The 18,125-nt window shown below is 43.5% G+C and overlaps 1 protein-coding gene and 1 pseudogene across 32 annotated transcripts; both read right to left on the reverse strand.

Annotated features, from left to right (window-relative positions):
* Positions 1 to 4,974: 4,974 nt before the first annotated feature.
* LOC138419382 (zinc finger protein 470-like) lies at positions 4,975 to 5,786 on the reverse strand (annotated as a pseudogene).
* Positions 4,975 to 17,417, reverse strand: ZNF470 (zinc finger protein 470). 32 transcript variants are annotated; one of them, XM_069552170.1, is made up of 8 exons: positions 16,990 to 17,256; positions 16,513 to 16,851; positions 11,843 to 11,931; positions 10,329 to 10,400; positions 9,416 to 9,542; positions 9,158 to 9,253; positions 6,871 to 7,034; positions 4,975 to 6,744 (listed from the first exon to the last, which is right to left on the reverse strand). In XM_069552170.1, the coding sequence occupies exons 5-8, from the start codon at positions 9,525 to 9,527 to the stop codon at positions 5,788 to 5,790; spliced, it is 1,329 nt and encodes a 442-aa protein (XP_069408271.1). In that variant the 5' UTR covers positions 9,528 to 9,542; positions 10,329 to 10,400; positions 11,843 to 11,931; positions 16,513 to 16,851; positions 16,990 to 17,256; the 3' UTR covers positions 4,975 to 5,787. The 32 variants fall into 32 exon arrangements, with proteins under 32 accessions (XP_069408271.1, XP_069408281.1, XP_069408280.1 ...); XM_069552180.1 differs by lacking the exon at positions 10,329 to 10,400 and having other exon boundaries at positions 4,975 to 6,576; positions 16,513 to 16,755; positions 16,990 to 17,347; XM_069552179.1 differs by lacking the exon at positions 10,329 to 10,400 and having other exon boundaries at positions 4,975 to 6,576; positions 16,513 to 16,755; positions 17,004 to 17,336.
* Positions 17,418 to 18,125: the final 708 nt, after the last annotated feature.

Below are 18,125 nucleotides of genomic sequence, written 5' to 3' on the forward strand. Positions count from 1 at the left end.
CTTCCCAGAAGCCCGCGCGCGGAGCGGGACCCACCCGAGACCCGACCGCGCCCCTCCACTCCCAGAGGCCCGCGCGGCACCGGAGCCGCGGCCAAAGAAGTTGGGTAAAGAGGGGAGGAATCGAGGGCTGGAATGAGAGAAGAAAAACGGAGCGTGGAGGGAGATGGGGGAGGGAAGGGCAGACGAGTGGAGAGGAGAGGGTTTGCTTAGAGAGGAAGAGGGGAGGAGAGAAAATTCCAGAAAAGGAGGGTGCCAGGTCCACCCATCTCCTGGGCTGGCCTGAGGGATGCTTCTGGGCAGCTTACTTCAGCGTGAGGTTATACAAAATAGCTGAATTATAGAAAATTTGTGAAACATACAGAGATGCAAAGTAGCAAACGATCATAAAAACACAGTATTCACCCTTTTTATCGTGGCTTCCCTGATAGCTCAGTTGGGAAAGAATCCACCTGAAATGCAGGAAGCCCCCCAGGTTCGATTCCTGGGTCAGGAAGATCTGCTGGAGAAGGGGATAGGCTACCCACTCCAGTATTCTTGGGCTTCCCTTATGGTTCAGCTGGTAAAGAATCTGTGTGCAATGCGAGAGACCTGGGTTCGATCCCTGGTTGGGAAGATCCCCTGGAGAAGGGAAAGGCCACCCACTCGAGTATTCTGGCCTGGAGAACTCCATGAACTGTGTATGTATAGTCCATGGAGCCGCAGAGTCAGATGTGACTAAGCAACTCAACTTATATGCCAGCTTCTGTTGTTGGCGTTTTATGACTTAAGAACGTGTTTAATCCTCACAACCAAGCTTCCAGGTGAGACAGTGGTACAGACGAGAGGCGGCACAGGAGGACCATGGCGGGCTGGGGTGGGAACCAGGCCTTCCGGCTGGGCCTCTTACACCATAAATCACAAAGCCAAGCACAAGAGCATTTGCTGAAATGTCTGAGTGGCCACAGAAATGTGAAGAGTCAGCTAGTCTTAGGTAGTCATTAATGACTTCCATTAAATATTTTGACAAATGTAGATATACACATGCAGCTGTGAAAAAAAAAATAACAGAAATCATGGAGGTCCAGTGTACCGTTTATCTGGTTCCTGTAAGGATGATATCTGTTGTTACCTAACCAGGTTCATTTGCCCAAGGCACAGCAAGAAAGACAACGTTTGCAACAAGGAAAAGGTTTAATCCTAGGCAGCCAAGCAAGGAGGTGGGAGAACATCTCACCTGCCTCCCTGAGGGGAGGGGCTGGAGATATTTCGGGTTAAAGCAGCAGAATGGTCTTAGGGATGGGGAAAGGTACTGGAGGTGGGAGAAAGTGAGACAATCTGTGTTCTGTGCAGGCCTGTCTGAGTGACATGCTTCCTCATGTACTCAACTGTAACACAGGGTATGGCCAGCTACTCAAAGGAAAAGGAGATTACAGTCAAAAGAAGGCAAGGAAAACTGGGCAGAGAAAAACAGAAAAACATGTATTTAGGGGCTTATTTTTGATATTATGAGTTCACAATAGATTACAGGTCTAAAAAAATGCTTTTCGCTTAATATAGCACAACTATCTTTTATGGCTATATACACTTTTCAACAGTTGCATATAATTCTATTGAATGAATTGAGTGTAATTAACTTACCCCTTTGCCCATGACCGTACACTGCTAAGAGTTTTTCATTAAAAAGTTTTCCCATTATACATTTACCTACCTTTGTACACTTTGGCTTCTGAGGAATATTGATTCAAATGGTCTATATCTATATAGCAATTTATATAATGGGAAATGGATTTGCCTTATTTTTCACACATTCACCAAAACTGGATTATTATCACTCTTCTATGGTTTAAATCAATCTACTGGGGAAAAAAAAAAGATTATATTATCACTTTATTTTGCATTGCCTTGACTACTAATGATAGTGGGTAATTTTCTTTTGCTGTTTTCATTTCATTTTCTTTAAAGTGGCCGCTGTTGTTGTTTAGTTGCTAAGTCATGTCTGACTCTGCTACCCCATGGTCTGTGGCCTGCCAGCCTCTTGTCCATGGGATTTCCCAGGCAAGAGTACTGGTGTGGGTTGCTGTTAGCACTGTCCATTTTCCTGAGTGGCAGGTGTTACTATTACTGATTTGTAACAGGACTTTTAATATCAGGGAGTACTGCCCTTTGCCATATTTGTTGCAGGCATTTCTTTCAGTCTCTCATTTATCTCTTAACTGATGCTTTCACACAGAAGTGTTACTCAGTTTAATGTCACCTCCTGCGTTATGTGTACTGCTTAAGAAAGTGTGCCTCAAGCCACGGTTACAGAAATATTGTTTTTCTTGTACTTTAGTATTATAGATTTAGCGCTGTCAGAACTTCATTGGGGCAAAGCATACATCTATGTCTTTCCAGAGAGCTAACTGTCCCAAGGCCATCTGATCAATCTGCCTTCGCCCCACTGAAATGAAAAATCCTTTTTATCATATATAAGGGCAATCAAAAATCTCCGCACGCTCTTGATAAGACCACCTATCTCCGAGCCTCTATGCCAAAGTAAAGAGGAAGCCCCAAACGCCATTTTTCAGTGCTTGTGTCCTCTCGATATGAACTCCCCTCACATGGCCTTACGTAGCAGCCAAGAGGAAACTGGAGAGCTCGGGATGCTCCAGGTACCTCCAGGTGTATGAAGTGCTCCAGGTATAAGTGTTCTCCACCAGGAGTAAGAGTATCTACTAGAGGGCAGGGGATCTCTTTTTAGATGATGAAAATATTCTAAAATTAAATGTGGTGAGTTAACTTGTTTAAAAACAAGTTAACAAATGGATCATACAGTATAATGCCAAGAGATTGGCAAACAAAAAGTAATAATAAGAATATTTGCTATCATAACTGTAAATGGAGCATAACTCTTAAAAATTGTGAATTATTATATTGTACAGTGGTATCATATTGTACAGAAACTATACTTTCATTAAAAATTGGTTTTTAAAAAGAAAAAAAAAAAAAAAAAAAAAAAAAAAAAAATAAATGTGGTGATGGTTACACAACCCTGAACATACTAAAAGTCACTGAATTATATATATATATGGCTTCCTAAGTGTAAAGAATCCTCCTGCTAACATAGGAGACACAAGAGACTCGGTTTCCATCCCTGGGTCAGGAAGGAACACTGAAGGAGGAAATGGGAACCCACTCCAGTATTCTTGCCTGGAATGTTCCATGGAAAGAGGAGCCTGATGGGTTACAGTCCAGGACATCACAGAGTCAGACACCACTGAGCACACACAGACACACACACACACAGACACAGACACACACACACGCACACACCTCTCAGCAGTGAAAGTGCTGAGTCCTAACCACTGGACTGCCAGGGAATTCCTTGAATCATATACTTTAAGTGGGTGAGTTATAGCTCAGTAAGACTGCTGCCAAAACAAAATGAAGCATTTGATCCCTGGTCAGGGAACTAGATCCCTTATGCTGCAACTAAGGATTCTGCATGCTGTAACTAAGACCCAGCACAAAAAACAAAAATCTCTAACAGCCTCTAAATCACAATTCACAAAGGGTGATAAGAACTCTCATGAACCTTGTTAAACCATCAGTTCTCCCTGAAACACTCAAAGCATCGTAATTATCCACTTTGAGACTATCACAATTATTTTTATTATGTCCTTTGTGGCTGACAGCTTTTTCTAGTTCTTCCCTCACCCCTTGGCTCTAATGCCCATATGTTCTGGGGGGTGTAAGGCATCCCCTGCCAGCACCCTGGATTCCCCTGGATCCCTCTTTAGATCGTTTCACATCATGGTACATGTCACATACTGACTATATAGTATTGCATTTCCAATTTGAGTTTGTCTTTTCCCACTAGATCTGCAAGATCAAACTTTTTTCAGTACATATAACACCTTGCTGCATCCCCAGTACCTAAAACAGTGCCTGGAACATTAGTAAATGTTCAACTAATCTTAATTTAATGAGTATTACCGTACTATACTCCTTGTTATATCACAATACCATATGGATGGTCAAAATGAGCTTGTCAACTTACACACTGGGACTTCTACTGGAGTACCAGTGAATTCACGTATTTAACTTGGGAAGAAATGTCTTTGCCAGACTGAGTATGTCTATACAGAGACATGTCTAGCTTTTCATTTCCTCTGCGTTTTAATATTTAAAAAATATTTAACATCTACATTCAAAAGCCAGCTGCAGTATGTATGTTTCCCTGTTTTGGTATTTGTCTTGTCCGTCTCACAGAACAAGATGGGAAGCTTTACTGTATTTATTTTATATGCTAGAATAATTCAGTATCACAGGAGCTGTCTGTGGTACTTTCCCACAGTTAAAGTGTTGAACTATCTTTTGTAGTTTATTTCATGGCTATTAACCTACTCAAGTTTTCTAGCCGGTTCATTTTAGTTTACTTTTAATACTTTCCCCTGGTAAGTCCCACATTCTACGCAATGCTTTTGTTCTAACTGGCCTAGTCTCACTCCTAAGTGCCAGGTGAGGTGAGATTTCCTCACCAATGATGCTAGATGTCTCCTTTTTTTAAGCCTTATTCTGCTAAACGTTGTTGTTGTTTAGTCACTGTGTAGTGTCTGACTCTTTTGCGACCGTGTGGATTGTATCCCAGCAGGCTCCTCTGTCCATGGGATTTCCCAGGCAACAATATGGATTGGGTTGCCATTTCCTCCTCCAGTAGATGTCTTTTTATTCATACAGAGGGAAGAGCAAGCCACCATGTTACCCTGGATATCACAGAATCTTTCAATTCTGAATGTGTTCATCTTTCCAGCCTACAAGGAGAGTAAAGAGTTCTCTGTTTACTCTAAAATTTTAGGCTTAGTCTTGACCTACTGGCTCATTATACTTGTAGCTTAACATCACTGTAAGGAAAATTCTACCTTAATGGCACTAATTATAAGTCTATGATAGCATGCTAAATGCTTTAAGTGGATTACCTAACATTTTTCAAAATAAGTGCTTTAAATGGAAAAGTAACATGAATAAATTCTTTATTTTTAAAAGATTCAGTTGGCTACAGTGTTAAAAATACACTTGAGGGGAGCAAGAGGAAATATGGTTGTAACGCTATGCAGAAATCCAAATGAGATGGCTGCATCTTGAACTGTGCTAATGACACGCTGAGCTAGAAAAAGTGATCGATTCTAGAAATGTTTAGAAGATTGAAACTAGAGGACGTGGTGGTAGGAAGAGGAGGCAGTCACTGAGGACGAGTCTCCAGCATGAATTCACTGATGGTGAGCAAGATGTACAGTCTGCCTAAACGCTTTTCCACATGCTTTACACTTATACGGCCTTTCTCCAGTGTGAACTCTCCTGTGCAGTGCCAGATGGGCAGTCTGGCTGGAGGCCTCGTTGCATTCCTTACACTCGTAAGGTTTCTCTCCTGTGTGAATTCTCTGATGCAGAGTAAGGGATTTACGATGACTAAAGGCTTTTCCACGGATGCTGTGTTTGTAAGTTTTCTCGCCCATGTGACGCCTTTGGTGACAGATCAGGGATGCCCTCTGTCTGAACGCCTTCCCACATTCGAGACACGCGTAAGGTCTTTTGCCAGTGGGAAGTCTCTGATGTTGAGCAAGATAGGCGCCATCACTGAAGGCCTTCCCACATTGAAAACATTCATAAGGCTTCTCACCGGTGTGAACTCCCTGGTGCTGAATAAGGTGAGCAATCTGACTGAAGGCCTTACCACTCCTTCCATTCATGTGGTTTCTCTCCAGTGTGTATCTTCTGACGCTGTGCAAGATGAGCACTCTGGCTGAAGGTTTTGCTGCAGTCCCTACATTAGTAAGCCTTCTCCCCAGTATGAGTTCTCTGATGGTGGGCGAGGTGCGTGCTCTGCCGGAAAGCTTTCCCACATTCCTTACATTCATAGGGTTTCTCTCCAGTATGGACTCTCTGATGAAGAGTGAGCGAGCCACGATGGCTAAAGGCTTTCTCACAGATACTACATTCATAGGGTTTCTCTCCTGTATGAATTCTCTGATGGACGGTCAGGGAGGAGCCATGGCTAAAAGCCTTTCCACACACCTTACATTTATAGGGTCTCTCTCCAGTATGGATTCTCTTATGCTGAATAAGTCCTATGTGGTCAGTGAAGGCTTTCCCACAGTCGATACAATCGAAGGGCTTTTCTCCAGTGTGACAGTACCTTCGATGGCGTGTAAGAGAAGCGTTCTGCTGGAAGGCTTTCCTACAGTCAGTGCATTTGTAGGGCCTCTTTCCAGTGTGAATCCTTCGGTGATGAGCCAGAGATGAACAATAACTAAAGGCCTTCCCACATTCGATACATTCATAGGGTTTCTCTCCAGTGTGAGCTCTCTGGTGTTGGGCAAGATACGCAAGCTGGCTGAAGGCTTTGTCACACTGCTCACACTGATAAGGTTTTTCTCCAGTGTGAACTCTCTGGTGTTGAATGAGATGAGCATTCTGGCTGAATGCTTTTCCACACTCAGTACATTTGAAGGGTTTTTCTCCTGTGTGGATTCTCTGATGTTGAGCAAGGTGGGCACTCTGGCTAAAGGCTTTTCCGCATTCGAGACATTCATAGGGTTTCTCTCCAGTATGAATTCTCTGATGAAGAGTAAGAGTTGAGATTTTGCTGAAAGTTTTCTCACAGTTGTTACATTTCAAAAGTTTCTTTTCTCCATAGACCTGCTTGTCTTTTTTCACAAAGGGATGTGTCTGTAAGCTTTTCTTATCTGTGTCAAAATGATATATTCTCTCTTTGATGGGAAATACCTGTTTTATATAACATAATGTATTCAGATGAAAAATTGTCCCAGATTTGTTAAAGTGGTCTCCTTTCTCAATAAGGGTATCTATGTGACTGACTGTCTCTTGCCTAAAATGTGTCTTTGGACTTACCAGCTCCCTCTCAAACAGGTCTTCACACTTCCAGTTTTCCCCTAATGTGGAACATTCAAGGTCATAGCTTGTAAGTCTTTCCATTATCATTGCCTGAGATAACTTTTCCTCATAGATGTCCTGGTTTAGAGATAATTCCTTTTTCATCCACACATACTCCAAGCCTGAAAGATATTAAGAAAGCAAATATCTCCTTTATTTAATGCTAGAAGAACAGAAACTTACAAAACAAAACCATGTGAATCACAGCAGTTGCTGAAGCCTATAAAGGGACATGTTTTTGACAGTTCTTCAAGTTAGGTGATGTGACCATCTTTGCATTTCTAGAATAAACCCTCCTTGGCTATGGTATATTATTTCAACATGACTTTTTATTTAAGATATTGTACTAATATTTATTATTGCATTAATAATTCCCTTTTTGGGGATGCTCTTTTGGTATCAAATGTTACACTATCTTCACAATAACATTTTAAAATAGTTCTCCTTTTTATTCTCTGTCAAGGAAAACTTCAAACAATGATTTTTTTCTTTACAAGCTTTATATAATTACTGTGTGAAACTATTTGGGGTTAATTGCTTCTTTTTGGGGAGGAAGCAGTTCTTAAACGACTTCCTACATGTTTTCAGTGGTACCTGGTCTGTTCAAATTTTCTATCTCTGGTGTCAGTTCTGGTAATTACAGTCTCATAAAGTATCATCCACTTCATTCAGATTTTCAAATTGTTTACAAATAGTTGAGTTTCAAAAATGGATTCATATCATTCTTTTAAGTACTTAGGCATCATTTACCATTATTTCTTTCCTTGTGTCTTCTCTCATTTGTCCTGACAGTTTATATACTTTTATCTCTAGCAATATAAATCACTATGTGTAACTTATTTCAGTTTTCCTGAGATTCATTGTTTTTTCTAATATCTTGAGTTGGATGCTTAATTTATTTAAAAATTATTTATTGTTTATTAACATACAGTGTTAGTGACCTACCAACATCCACTTCTTGAAACTTTGAGAACTGAAAGCAGGAAAAGGCCACACAGCAAGCCTCAGAATAAACTAACCTCCTCACTTGAAGCTCATCTCCCTGCAGTATATGTCCACAGGCTCTCATCTATTGCTCTAAACCAGAAAAAAAATCTTTTAAGCAGGACAGGCTGAAAAAACTAATAAACTGAAGAAAGTAACCTAAGCCAAAAACTCCTAGTGAGTACAATAAAAGGGAGAAGACAGACAAAGAAGAAGGAAATAGGTAACATTAGTGAGTTACTTTCTTCATCTTTCATATGGGTATCAAAAGATGTTATTTTGAATCTCAAGTGGATGAGTTTTAAAATGCAAATTAAAAAATACATGAAGTCATAAAGTTAACAACTTTTAGAACTAAAGTGTTTTAATTCAAGGGGTGGGATGATGTGAAGGGGGATTAAAGAAAAAGCACAGACAACAAAACAAAAAGAAACAACAACAATAAAGAGAAAAATGATTAAAAGCAGAGAGAAAAACATAGTTATATACTGGTTAACTTGATAAGTCACATTTTAAAGAAAGGAAACATTTAAACAAGTTTGAAAAATTGGACACAAACCTGCCTAAAGAATTAAAAAAATGGCTCAAAATCAGGAATAATTATAAAATATAGTACTTGAGCAGAACTAGGTAAACATCACTGGAACACAACAGAGTTCAGAAACAGACTGGTATTGGTAGAAAGTCAGTAAAGGTTGTATGTTGTACCAGTGGGGAAAAGAAGAAAAGACCCACTTACAAAATACTGGTAGAGGAGTTCCCTGGTAGTCCAGTGGTTTACAGTTGGCCTGCCAATGCAGGGGACATGGGTTTGATCCCTGGTCTGGGAAAATCCCACATGCTGCCGGGCAGCTAAGCCTGTACACCACAACTACTATGCCCACGTCCCGTGACTACTGAAGCCTGCTCACCCAGAGCCCGTGCTCTGCAACAAGAGAAGCCACCCCAGGGAGAAGCCCGTGCACTGCAATGAAGGGTCGCCCTGCTCACTGCAACTAGAGAAAGTCTGTGGCGCGGCAACAAAGAACCAGGACAGCCAAAAATAATTAAATAAAAGGTTGTGTATATGTGTGTGCGCAACTGCTCAGTTGTAGCCCGACAGGCTCCTCTGTCCATAACATTTAAAATGGTACCAAAAAAAAAAAATGTAGAAGAAAAGGTTTCAATTTGGGAAGGACTTGGAGAGGTGTTTTCCAACAAGTGTCAGAGGGAAGAAACCCCTTTAGAATTGTTTTCCCAGCTGTAGCCATCCCGCATTTACCTGGGCACAGGCCTCTGGTCAACTCTCCTTTCATCATCCAGGGCTCTTTATCTTGCTCCAGGAAAGAGATCACATCTGGTTTTGAAATGCAAAGACCTGTATGTAAGAGAAAACAAGAACATTACCTATGCTGTGGATATTCCAGAGCTAAGTGGTCCTGAGAAAGAGAAACATCGCAGGAAAATGCTGATAAGATATGACAGATTACTGAGGTGGAAAGACTCCGAAGGGGAGACAGAAGGCGGCAAACGCTCTCACCCAGCGAAGCCAGGTTGCTGTAGTTCTCTAACATCACTTTCTTGTACAAAGTCCTCTGAGCAAGAGTCAGCCATTCCCACTCATCTTGGGAGAAGTCGACGGCTACATCCATGAAAGTCACTGCATCCTGAAATTACACAAATGTCCTCTTGCACAATTAGCATTCATCCCCTGACTTAGCTGGCTCTAGGGTTATAAGTTAGGGAAAAAAAACTGGGTGAGTAATTGCAGTGGGCTGTCTAAATGATAGAGATCAAGTAGTTAGTTGAACTGAACAACTTTTCTGCCTAGTTACACTTTACATATTAGGAAAAAGAAAAATACAGAGATGCTCTCTGCTCTTAAAGCATTTTATGGTGTGAGGAGATATTCTCACATGAAAAAATGTTGACTGCATTAAAAACTGAGTGTCATCAGAATTTTGGTTACCTGATGCAAAGAGCCAACTCATTGGAAAAGTCGTTAATGTTGGGAAAGATTGACGGCAGAAGGAGAAGGGGGTGGCAGAGGATGAGATGGTTAGAAAGCATCACTGACTCAATTCACATGAATTTGAGCAAACTCCGGGAGATAGTGAAGGACAAGGAAGCCTGGTATGCTGCAGTCCATGGGGTCACAAAGAGCAGGGCACAACTTAGTGACTGACCAACAACAATAATCATGGGAATTTCCCTGGCAGTCCAGTTGTTAAGATGCTATGCTCCCTCCCACTGCAGGGGACATGGGTTCAACCCCTAAGATCTTGCATGCCTTGCAGTGCAGCCAAAAACACGCCACAACAAAACAGACAAAACCCCTAGAATATTACGAAGCGGTGAATTATTTTATCTGTTAGGAGTTAGCTCACTTTTCTACAAGGAGAATCTAAAGAGCTCTGGGACTGCAACAGAAAGTCTCAAGGAAAGAGGCTGACCTGATGAGCATGACTTCAAGCTCCACAGTGCATTCTAAGAAACCTTAGTGTTCTTGAGATACCGAGGTATGCCTAAAACATGAAAGAAAAACTGCCTAGCAGTACTATTCTCTTTCGAAATACAAATATATTTGGATTAGGAGAGAGCTCATTTGGCACACTGGTTTTTGATAAGCTGCTGAGAAGTGTCAGGAGAGATCATACGAGATAAGCACATGACAAGCAACCCATGTCTTGTTACATGAACTGAATTTATAACCAACCATGAAGTGAGGCTGGTTCTAGGGCTGATGGGAGATTTTCCGCTCCTCTTTTTGTGATTTCATTTATATTAATATCTAAGAATCATTTCCATAAATATCTAAGAAATGAGTTTTGAATATACAGCAGTCTTGAGTAAGACCAGAGAAAAAGGTCAGATTATTCCAAAGAGTTCAGACTCTAGCACTGGCTAGCTGGGTGATCTTTGCCAAGTCGATCAACTCCTTTGTGCTTCAAGATTTCCTTCCTAAAAAAAATGAGAATAATTCCAGCACCTACCTTAGGGCAGCACGGTGAGAATTAAATGAAGCAATAGGCACAATACAGGCTAAGTACTCAAGAATTGTTATCTATGATAATGATGAAGGAAAGATGGGAATAAAAGAAGAGGAGCCCAGAAAGAGGTGAAACATTTGGTTTAATATTTCAATAAAAGCTTTACTTACATTTCACTTTACTAACTTCAGTATGTTATGGTAGTTAAGAACATGGCTGTGGTGGTGTCACACAGAAATAATTCTCATAAACACACAGGATTATGAGAGACAGTGGAGGGAGAGTTCGTGGAAGAGCAACTCCCTGAGGACACTGCTGAGAGCATATTTATCAGAAGCTTATCTGACAGCTCAGAGGAGCATGACAAAAACCAGAAATCAAGCACAAAGGCAAACATATGAGGGAAATGGAATGAGCGTGTACACTACTTCTCTGAAGTCAGCGAAGGATCACACGGGATTCATAAGGACTTGTTCTGTGTGCAGAACAGTATCTGCAGTGGGCTGGTATGTCAGCCAAATATCCGTCTTATGGGCACAAGAAAGAACACAGCTGCAAGACAGCAGAGCGTATATGAAGACTACAAAGTATATCCTCCCACACACGGTCTCTGAAGCCAGAACACCTATGTTCAAGTCCTGTTCTGCTCAGCAAACCTAAGCTGTTAGTTTTGTTTTCAACCACTTAAGATATTTTAAATTCAAAAGAATAGTCGATTGCATTACATAGAAATATCTCTGACTAGATGGACACTGAGTTTGAGCGAGCTCCGGGAGTTGGTGATGGACAGGGAAGCCTGGCATGCTGCAGTCCTTGGGGTCGCAAAGAGTCAGACACGAGTGAGCAACTGAACTGAACTGACCTACCATTTCCACTGCGCTTCCTTAAATCCAATGTTCCAATTTTCAGAAGGAAACAAGCTTGCCAAAGTCCTGGAAAGCAAGCTAGTACTTTAGGAGAAAAAAGGGAATACTAACCAGGGACATGGCTTTAAGAAGTTCAATTCCCATCACCTCTTCTTCCTGGCTCCTCATGTGGAGAAGGGCTTTACCCTGAGAGGGCAGAGCTGGGAGGAGGAGAAAGGAATGATGTGAAACTGAGCAGCTCTGACAGTCACAGCCCAGAAGCATCGCCCTTCAGCCCCGCCTGTTCTCTACTCCATGCTCCATTCCTGCTGCACCCTCCTCTCACAGTCCAGGAAGTCGCTGGGAGACCTTTAGTTTACAGCTGGGGTTCTGCTCTGCTCTGGATTTCCAGGCTGAGCACAATTGCTCTCTCGCCCAAATCCACCCTTTCATTAACAATAGAGATGTATGAGGCATGCTGTATATATTAAAACTCTAATTTGACCTTCAGAATCTTCAACAAAAAATGGGGAATCTTGTCACAGTTTCACATATGAAAGCTCTGGGAAATAAAATATTTTGCAGAAGTCACAAGCTTGTAAACAGTGGAGCCTAGTCACTAAAGTAGATTTGCCTGACTTCCACCCAAGTTATTTGCTCAAGCAGACACCAGAATATAACAGAAAAAAATCCCCCATGTGCAAGTAACTACTAAGGATTTGCAAAGAGTCTATGAGACTTGAAAAAAGCCATCTTCCCGTGAAAGAAGTATTACCACCCTGGTTACAACAGAGTCCACGTAGCTTGCAGATACCTGGACCAAAAACCTGTCAGGAGACTCAGGTTCCCATTATGCTTTGTGACCAACTAGTTAGTTCTGAAGAAGTCCCCTGTCCCCTAAGGTAAGTTTCTTCAATCAGGAAGGGGATAAACTGACTTGATTCTGGTTTCTTTCTTCTAAACTCCAGTGCTTTTTCAAAGCATTATAATGATGATTAAAAGAATGAACACTTATTAAGCACTGGTTATTATGTGGTAGGGACTACACCGTGTACTTCACAGGTATGAGCTCACTTAATCCTTATAACAGTATATATAATATCGTCCTCATTTTACATAACAAAAGCTGGGTCTGAAAGTTTAAAGAAGAAAACTCCTGCAGTGGAGGTCTTGGGATCTGAACTCTTGAACTTATTTAACCTTCTCAGGGTCAGTTTCTCAAGTGTCAAAGGTGGTTAAGAATGTCAGCCCAAGCAGACGTTGAAGGGCTTACATGAGACCCAGAATGAGGGGGACTCTAGACTTAGCCTGTCTTGGATGTGAATCCTGGCTCCTCTACTTACTAGTGATTACTTGTCCTTTCTATGCCTCAGTATCCTCCTCTGTATAAAGGAGATAAGATAGCTTCCAGTTCATACTGTTTTCAGGTTTGGTGTTAATATCCCCCGAAGGTCTTAGAACCGTGTCTGGCCTAGAGAAAGCACTCAGTAAACATGAGCTGCCATTACTGCATGCAGAAAAACAAGTGAAGAACAGTAAGGCTATGGGCAGTGTTTCTCCCCCCGCTCTTTACTCACTCTGGCTGTGAAGGGGTGCGGCTGTGAGGCAGGAATGGGGGAATATTTCAGTAAGGCTATGGGCAGTGTTTCTTCCCCCCCTCTTTACTCACTCTGGCTGTGAAGGGGTGCGGCTGGAGACAAAGCAGTGTGAGGCAGGAATGGGGGAATATTTCTGTTCACCTACGACAAGATGGCTAAGCCACGGAAAGGCAGGGATCCCTCAGCACTTCCAAATGAAGCTGTGAATCTCGCCTTCCTCCCACGTCTCATCCCAGTGATAAATGGGACAGGACTCTAACAGATTTTTAAATTCATTAATTTTTAATTGGAGGATTATTGCTTTACAATGTTGTATTGATTTATAACATATCAACATGAATCAGCCCTAAGTATACACATGTCCCCTCTATCTTGAACCTCCCTCCTACCCATCTAGGTCCTTAGAGTGCCAGGTTTCAGCACCCTGCATCATACAGCAAATTCCCACTGGATATCTGTTTTACACATGGCAATACATATGTTTCCGTGGTACTCTCTCAACTCCCCAGCCTCTCTTTCCCCAGCTGTGTCCACAAATCTATCCTCTAGGGCTGCATCTCTGCTGCTACCAGGCATACCAGGATCATCAGTATCACTTTTCCATATTCCATATGTATGTGTTAATATACGAGATTTGTTTTTCTTTCTGACTCACTTCACTCTGAAACAGGGCCCAGGTTCATCCACCTCATTAGAACTGATTCAAATGAGTTCCTTTTTATGCTGCTGCTGCTAAGTCACTTAGTTGTGTCCGAATCTGTGTGACTCCATAGACAGCAGCACACCAGGCTCCTCTGTGCCTGGGATTCTCCAAGCAAGAACATTGGAGTGGGTTGCCATTCCCTTCTCCGTTCTTTTTTATGGCTGAGTATCAAATCCCTTACGATTATGCAGTGAAAGTGACAAATAGATTCAGGGGATTAGATCTGATAGACAGAGTGCCTGAAGAATTATGGACAGAGGTTTGTGACTTTGTACAGGAGGCAGTGATCAAGACCATCCCCAAGAAAAAGAAATGCAAAAAAGCAAAACGGCTGTCTGAGGAGGCCTTACAAATAGCTGTGAAAAGAAGAGAAGCGAAAAGCAAAGGAGAAATGGAAAGATACACCCATTTGAATGCAAAGTTCCAAAGAATAGCAAGGAGAGACAAGAAAGCCTTCCTCAGCAATCAATGCAAATAAATAGAGGAAAACAATACAATGGGAAAGACTAGAGATCTCTTCAAGAAAACTAGAGATACCGAGAAAATATTTCATGCAAAGGTGAACACAATAAAGGAAATGGTATGGACCTAACAGAAACAAAAGATATTAAGAAGAGGTGGCAAGAATACACAGAACTATACAAAAAAGATCTTCATGACCCAGAAACCACAATGATGTGGTCACTTACTTAGAGCCAGACATCCTGGAATGTGAAGTCAAGTGGGCCATAGGAAGCATCACTATAAACAAAGCTAGTGGAGGTGATGGAATTCCAGTTGAGCTGTTTCAAATCGTAAATGATGATGCTGTCAAAGTGCTGCACTCAATATGCCAGCAAATCTGGAAAACTCAGCAGTGGCTACAGGACTGAAAAGGTCAGTTTTCATTCCAATCCCAAAGAAAGGCAATGCCAAAGAATGTTCAAACTTCTGTACAATTGTGCTCATCTCACACACTAGCAAAATAATGCTCAAAATTCTCCAAGCCAAGCTTCAACAATATGTGAACCATGAACTTTCAGATGTTCAAGCTGGATTTAGAAAAGGCAGAGGAACCAGGGATCAAATTGCCAACATCTGTTGGATCATCGAAAAAGCAAGAGAGTGCCAGAAAAACATGTACTTTTGCTTTACTGACTATGCCAAAGTCTTTGACATATGGATCACAACAAACTGTGGATAATTCTTCAAGACATGGGAATATCAGACCACCTGCCCTGCCCCCTGAGAAATCTGTATGCAGGTCAAAAAGCAACCGTTAGAACTGGACATGGAACAACAGACTGGTTCCAAATAGGAAAAGGAGTACATCAAGGCTGTATATTGTCACCCTGCTTATTTAGCTTATATGCAGAGTACATCATGAAACTGGAAGAAGCACAAGCTGGAATCAAGATTGCCGGGAGAAATATCAATAACCTCAGATATGCAGATGACACCACCCTTATGGCAGAAAGTGAAGAACTAACAAGCCTCTTGATGAAAGTGAAAGACGAGAGTAAAAAAGCTGGCTTAAAACTCAACATTCAGAAAACTAAGATCATGGCACCCAGTCCCATTACTTCATGGCAAATAGACGGGGAAACAATGGAAACAGTGAAATTTTGGGGGCTCCAAAATCACTGCAGATGGTGACTGCAGCCATAAAATTAAAAGACACTTACTCCTTGGAAAAAAACCTATGACAAACCAAGAGAGCATATTAAAAAGCAGAGACATTACTTTACCAACAAAGGGCCATCTAGTCAAAGCTATGGTTTTTCCAGTAGTCATGTATGGATGTGAGAGTTGGACTATTAAGAAAGCTGAGTGAGAAAGAATTGATGCTTTTGAACTGTGATGTTGAAGAAGACTCTTGAGAGTCCCTTGGACTGACTGCAAGGAGATCCAACCAGTCCATCCTAAAGGAAATCAACCCTGAATATTCACTGGAAGGACTGATGCTGAAGCTGAAACTCTAATACTTTGGCCACCTGATCCAAAGAACTGACTCATTGGAAAACACCCTGATGCTGGGAAAGATGGAAGGTGGGAGGAGAAGGGGACCACAGAGGATGAGATGGTTGGATGGCATCACCGACGCGATGGACATGAGTTCGGGTAAATTCTGGGAGATGCTGATGGATAGGGAAGCCTGGCGTGCTGCAGTTCATGGGGTCGCAGTAGGAAACGACTGAGCAACTGAACCGAATTGAATATTCTAACACTAACAGATTAAAAAAAAAAAATTAAATACTGAGGTCCTCTTTGAAGAGCAGCAGAGCACTCAGAGGTAATGTTCTAATCCTGAAGGCTCTGTCCCCTGGGTCCTTGGAGACACCCACACAGACCTGTAAGGGGAGGGCAAGTCAAGTCCCGTCCCTGAATTCAGCTCCATACTCTGGTCCTACGTGACCGTTTAAATCTTTGAACTTCTGCGTCCACCAGAGTCTGAGGCCAGGGCCATCATCCTCCAGTCCCTGGGCCCACGAGCAGTACCCCCAACCCCAATTTCCACTCACCTCCATACTCAGGCCTGTGGACATGTCTGGTGTCCCGACTTCTACATCTTCCAGGCGGGCAGGCAAGAAAGGCTTTAGCCGCCCCACCCCGACCAGGCACCTTCCCAAGATTCCACGGCTTTGGGCCACACCGAACTTTCGGTGGGGGAGTCGGGGGTGCTGGACTCGAGTGGGGTGGTCTCCTCCGGGGGTGTTTTCAGCTCTCAGCCACGTAAAATCCTTCACTCGTTCCAATACACGCCGCTGGGACGGACAAAGTGCACAAGCGACACGCGCAGAAACACGAGCCCCAGTCACACACCAGCCTCCTCCGCCGCCCGCCCGCTAGTCGCGTCACACCTGCGCGTACACACCCTCCATTCACACACGTACCCGCCTCCTCTCCCCGGTCACACCCTCCACGCACTGTCGGTCACGGTCGCCAAGTCACGCGCGCACGATCACGACCCCCGCCCTCCCGCCGACCGAAACGCCGACCCTGTGGCGCCTGCCTGGGCCCGGCTCAGCAGCGGTCGCCACCCGGACCGGACTCTCTCCTCAGAACCGGCCAGACTCGGTCCGGGCTCCAACCCCTTGCCAGAAGTGGGCGAGTCCTCACAGCACAAGGGCCCCTGGGCAACTTAGTCCCAACAGGGACGCCGGCATTTGAAGCCGGGCGAGCAGGCTGCTACGGCAGGGCTCCTCTCCGCGGCCTGGTGACCGCTGCCCTCGGTAACTCCTCGCTGCCTCCCCTTCCGGAATGGCGCGGTCTGGAAGCCTCACAGCCCCGACTCTGGGTCCAGGAAGCCAGGGCTACCTCCCGGGGGCTTCTGGGAGCCGTCTCCGGGCTCGCACTGCGCAGGCGCAGCTGTTAGGCTCAGCGAGCTGAGACCGGGGTAGCTGCGGCCGATAGTGGGCGGGGTCACAGGGCGCGTGGAGCGCGCAGGCGCATGGAGCCCGAGGATGGTCTGGGAAGTGGGCGGAGCCTCCAGGATAGACAGAGGTTGGAGATTTCGGATTTCTCCTGGTGCTTTATGACTGTGTGTACATATGTGGTGGCTGGGATCGGGGGCAAGGGGAGGCAGGTAATTTCCAAAAGTCTGCCGATTGAAGAGGGCTTCCCAAGGGGCGCTAGTGGTAAAGAACCCGCCTACCAGTGCATGAGACTTAAGAGACACCGGTCGGATCCCTGGAATGGGAAGATCCCCTGGGGGAACCCACTCCACTATTCTTGCCTGGAGAATTCCATGGACAGAGGAGCCTGGCAGGCCACAGTCCATAAGGTCGCATAGATTCGGACACGACAGAAGCGACTTAGCCCGCACAGGTCGAAGAACTGACGTTTCACTTTAATTATCTGATTCACTTGTAAAACAGCATCACATTTACCCTTGAAGCCAGCATTTCTCATCGCCGTTAGTTTTTGCTAAGAGCTCTCCAGCCCCTGTGCGCAGTGGGCTTGTGATCCTGCTGTATCATGAGTATTCCTTACTAATAAAACATGGGGTTTCGTTTCTCTTTTGATCTCTTTCAACCAGTCCTCAATATACAGCTTCTCCGTAGTTCTGAGAATCACCCTCTAGAATCACCAGTTTCTACATGAGCATAAAAGATGACTTTAACTTCGAAGTTAC

Source organism: Ovis canadensis, chromosome 14 (assembly GCF_042477335.2).
Source record: "Ovis canadensis isolate MfBH-ARS-UI-01 breed Bighorn chromosome 14, ARS-UI_OviCan_v2, whole genome shotgun sequence".
Lineage (NCBI taxonomy): Eukaryota > Metazoa > Chordata > Mammalia > Artiodactyla > Bovidae > Ovis > Ovis canadensis.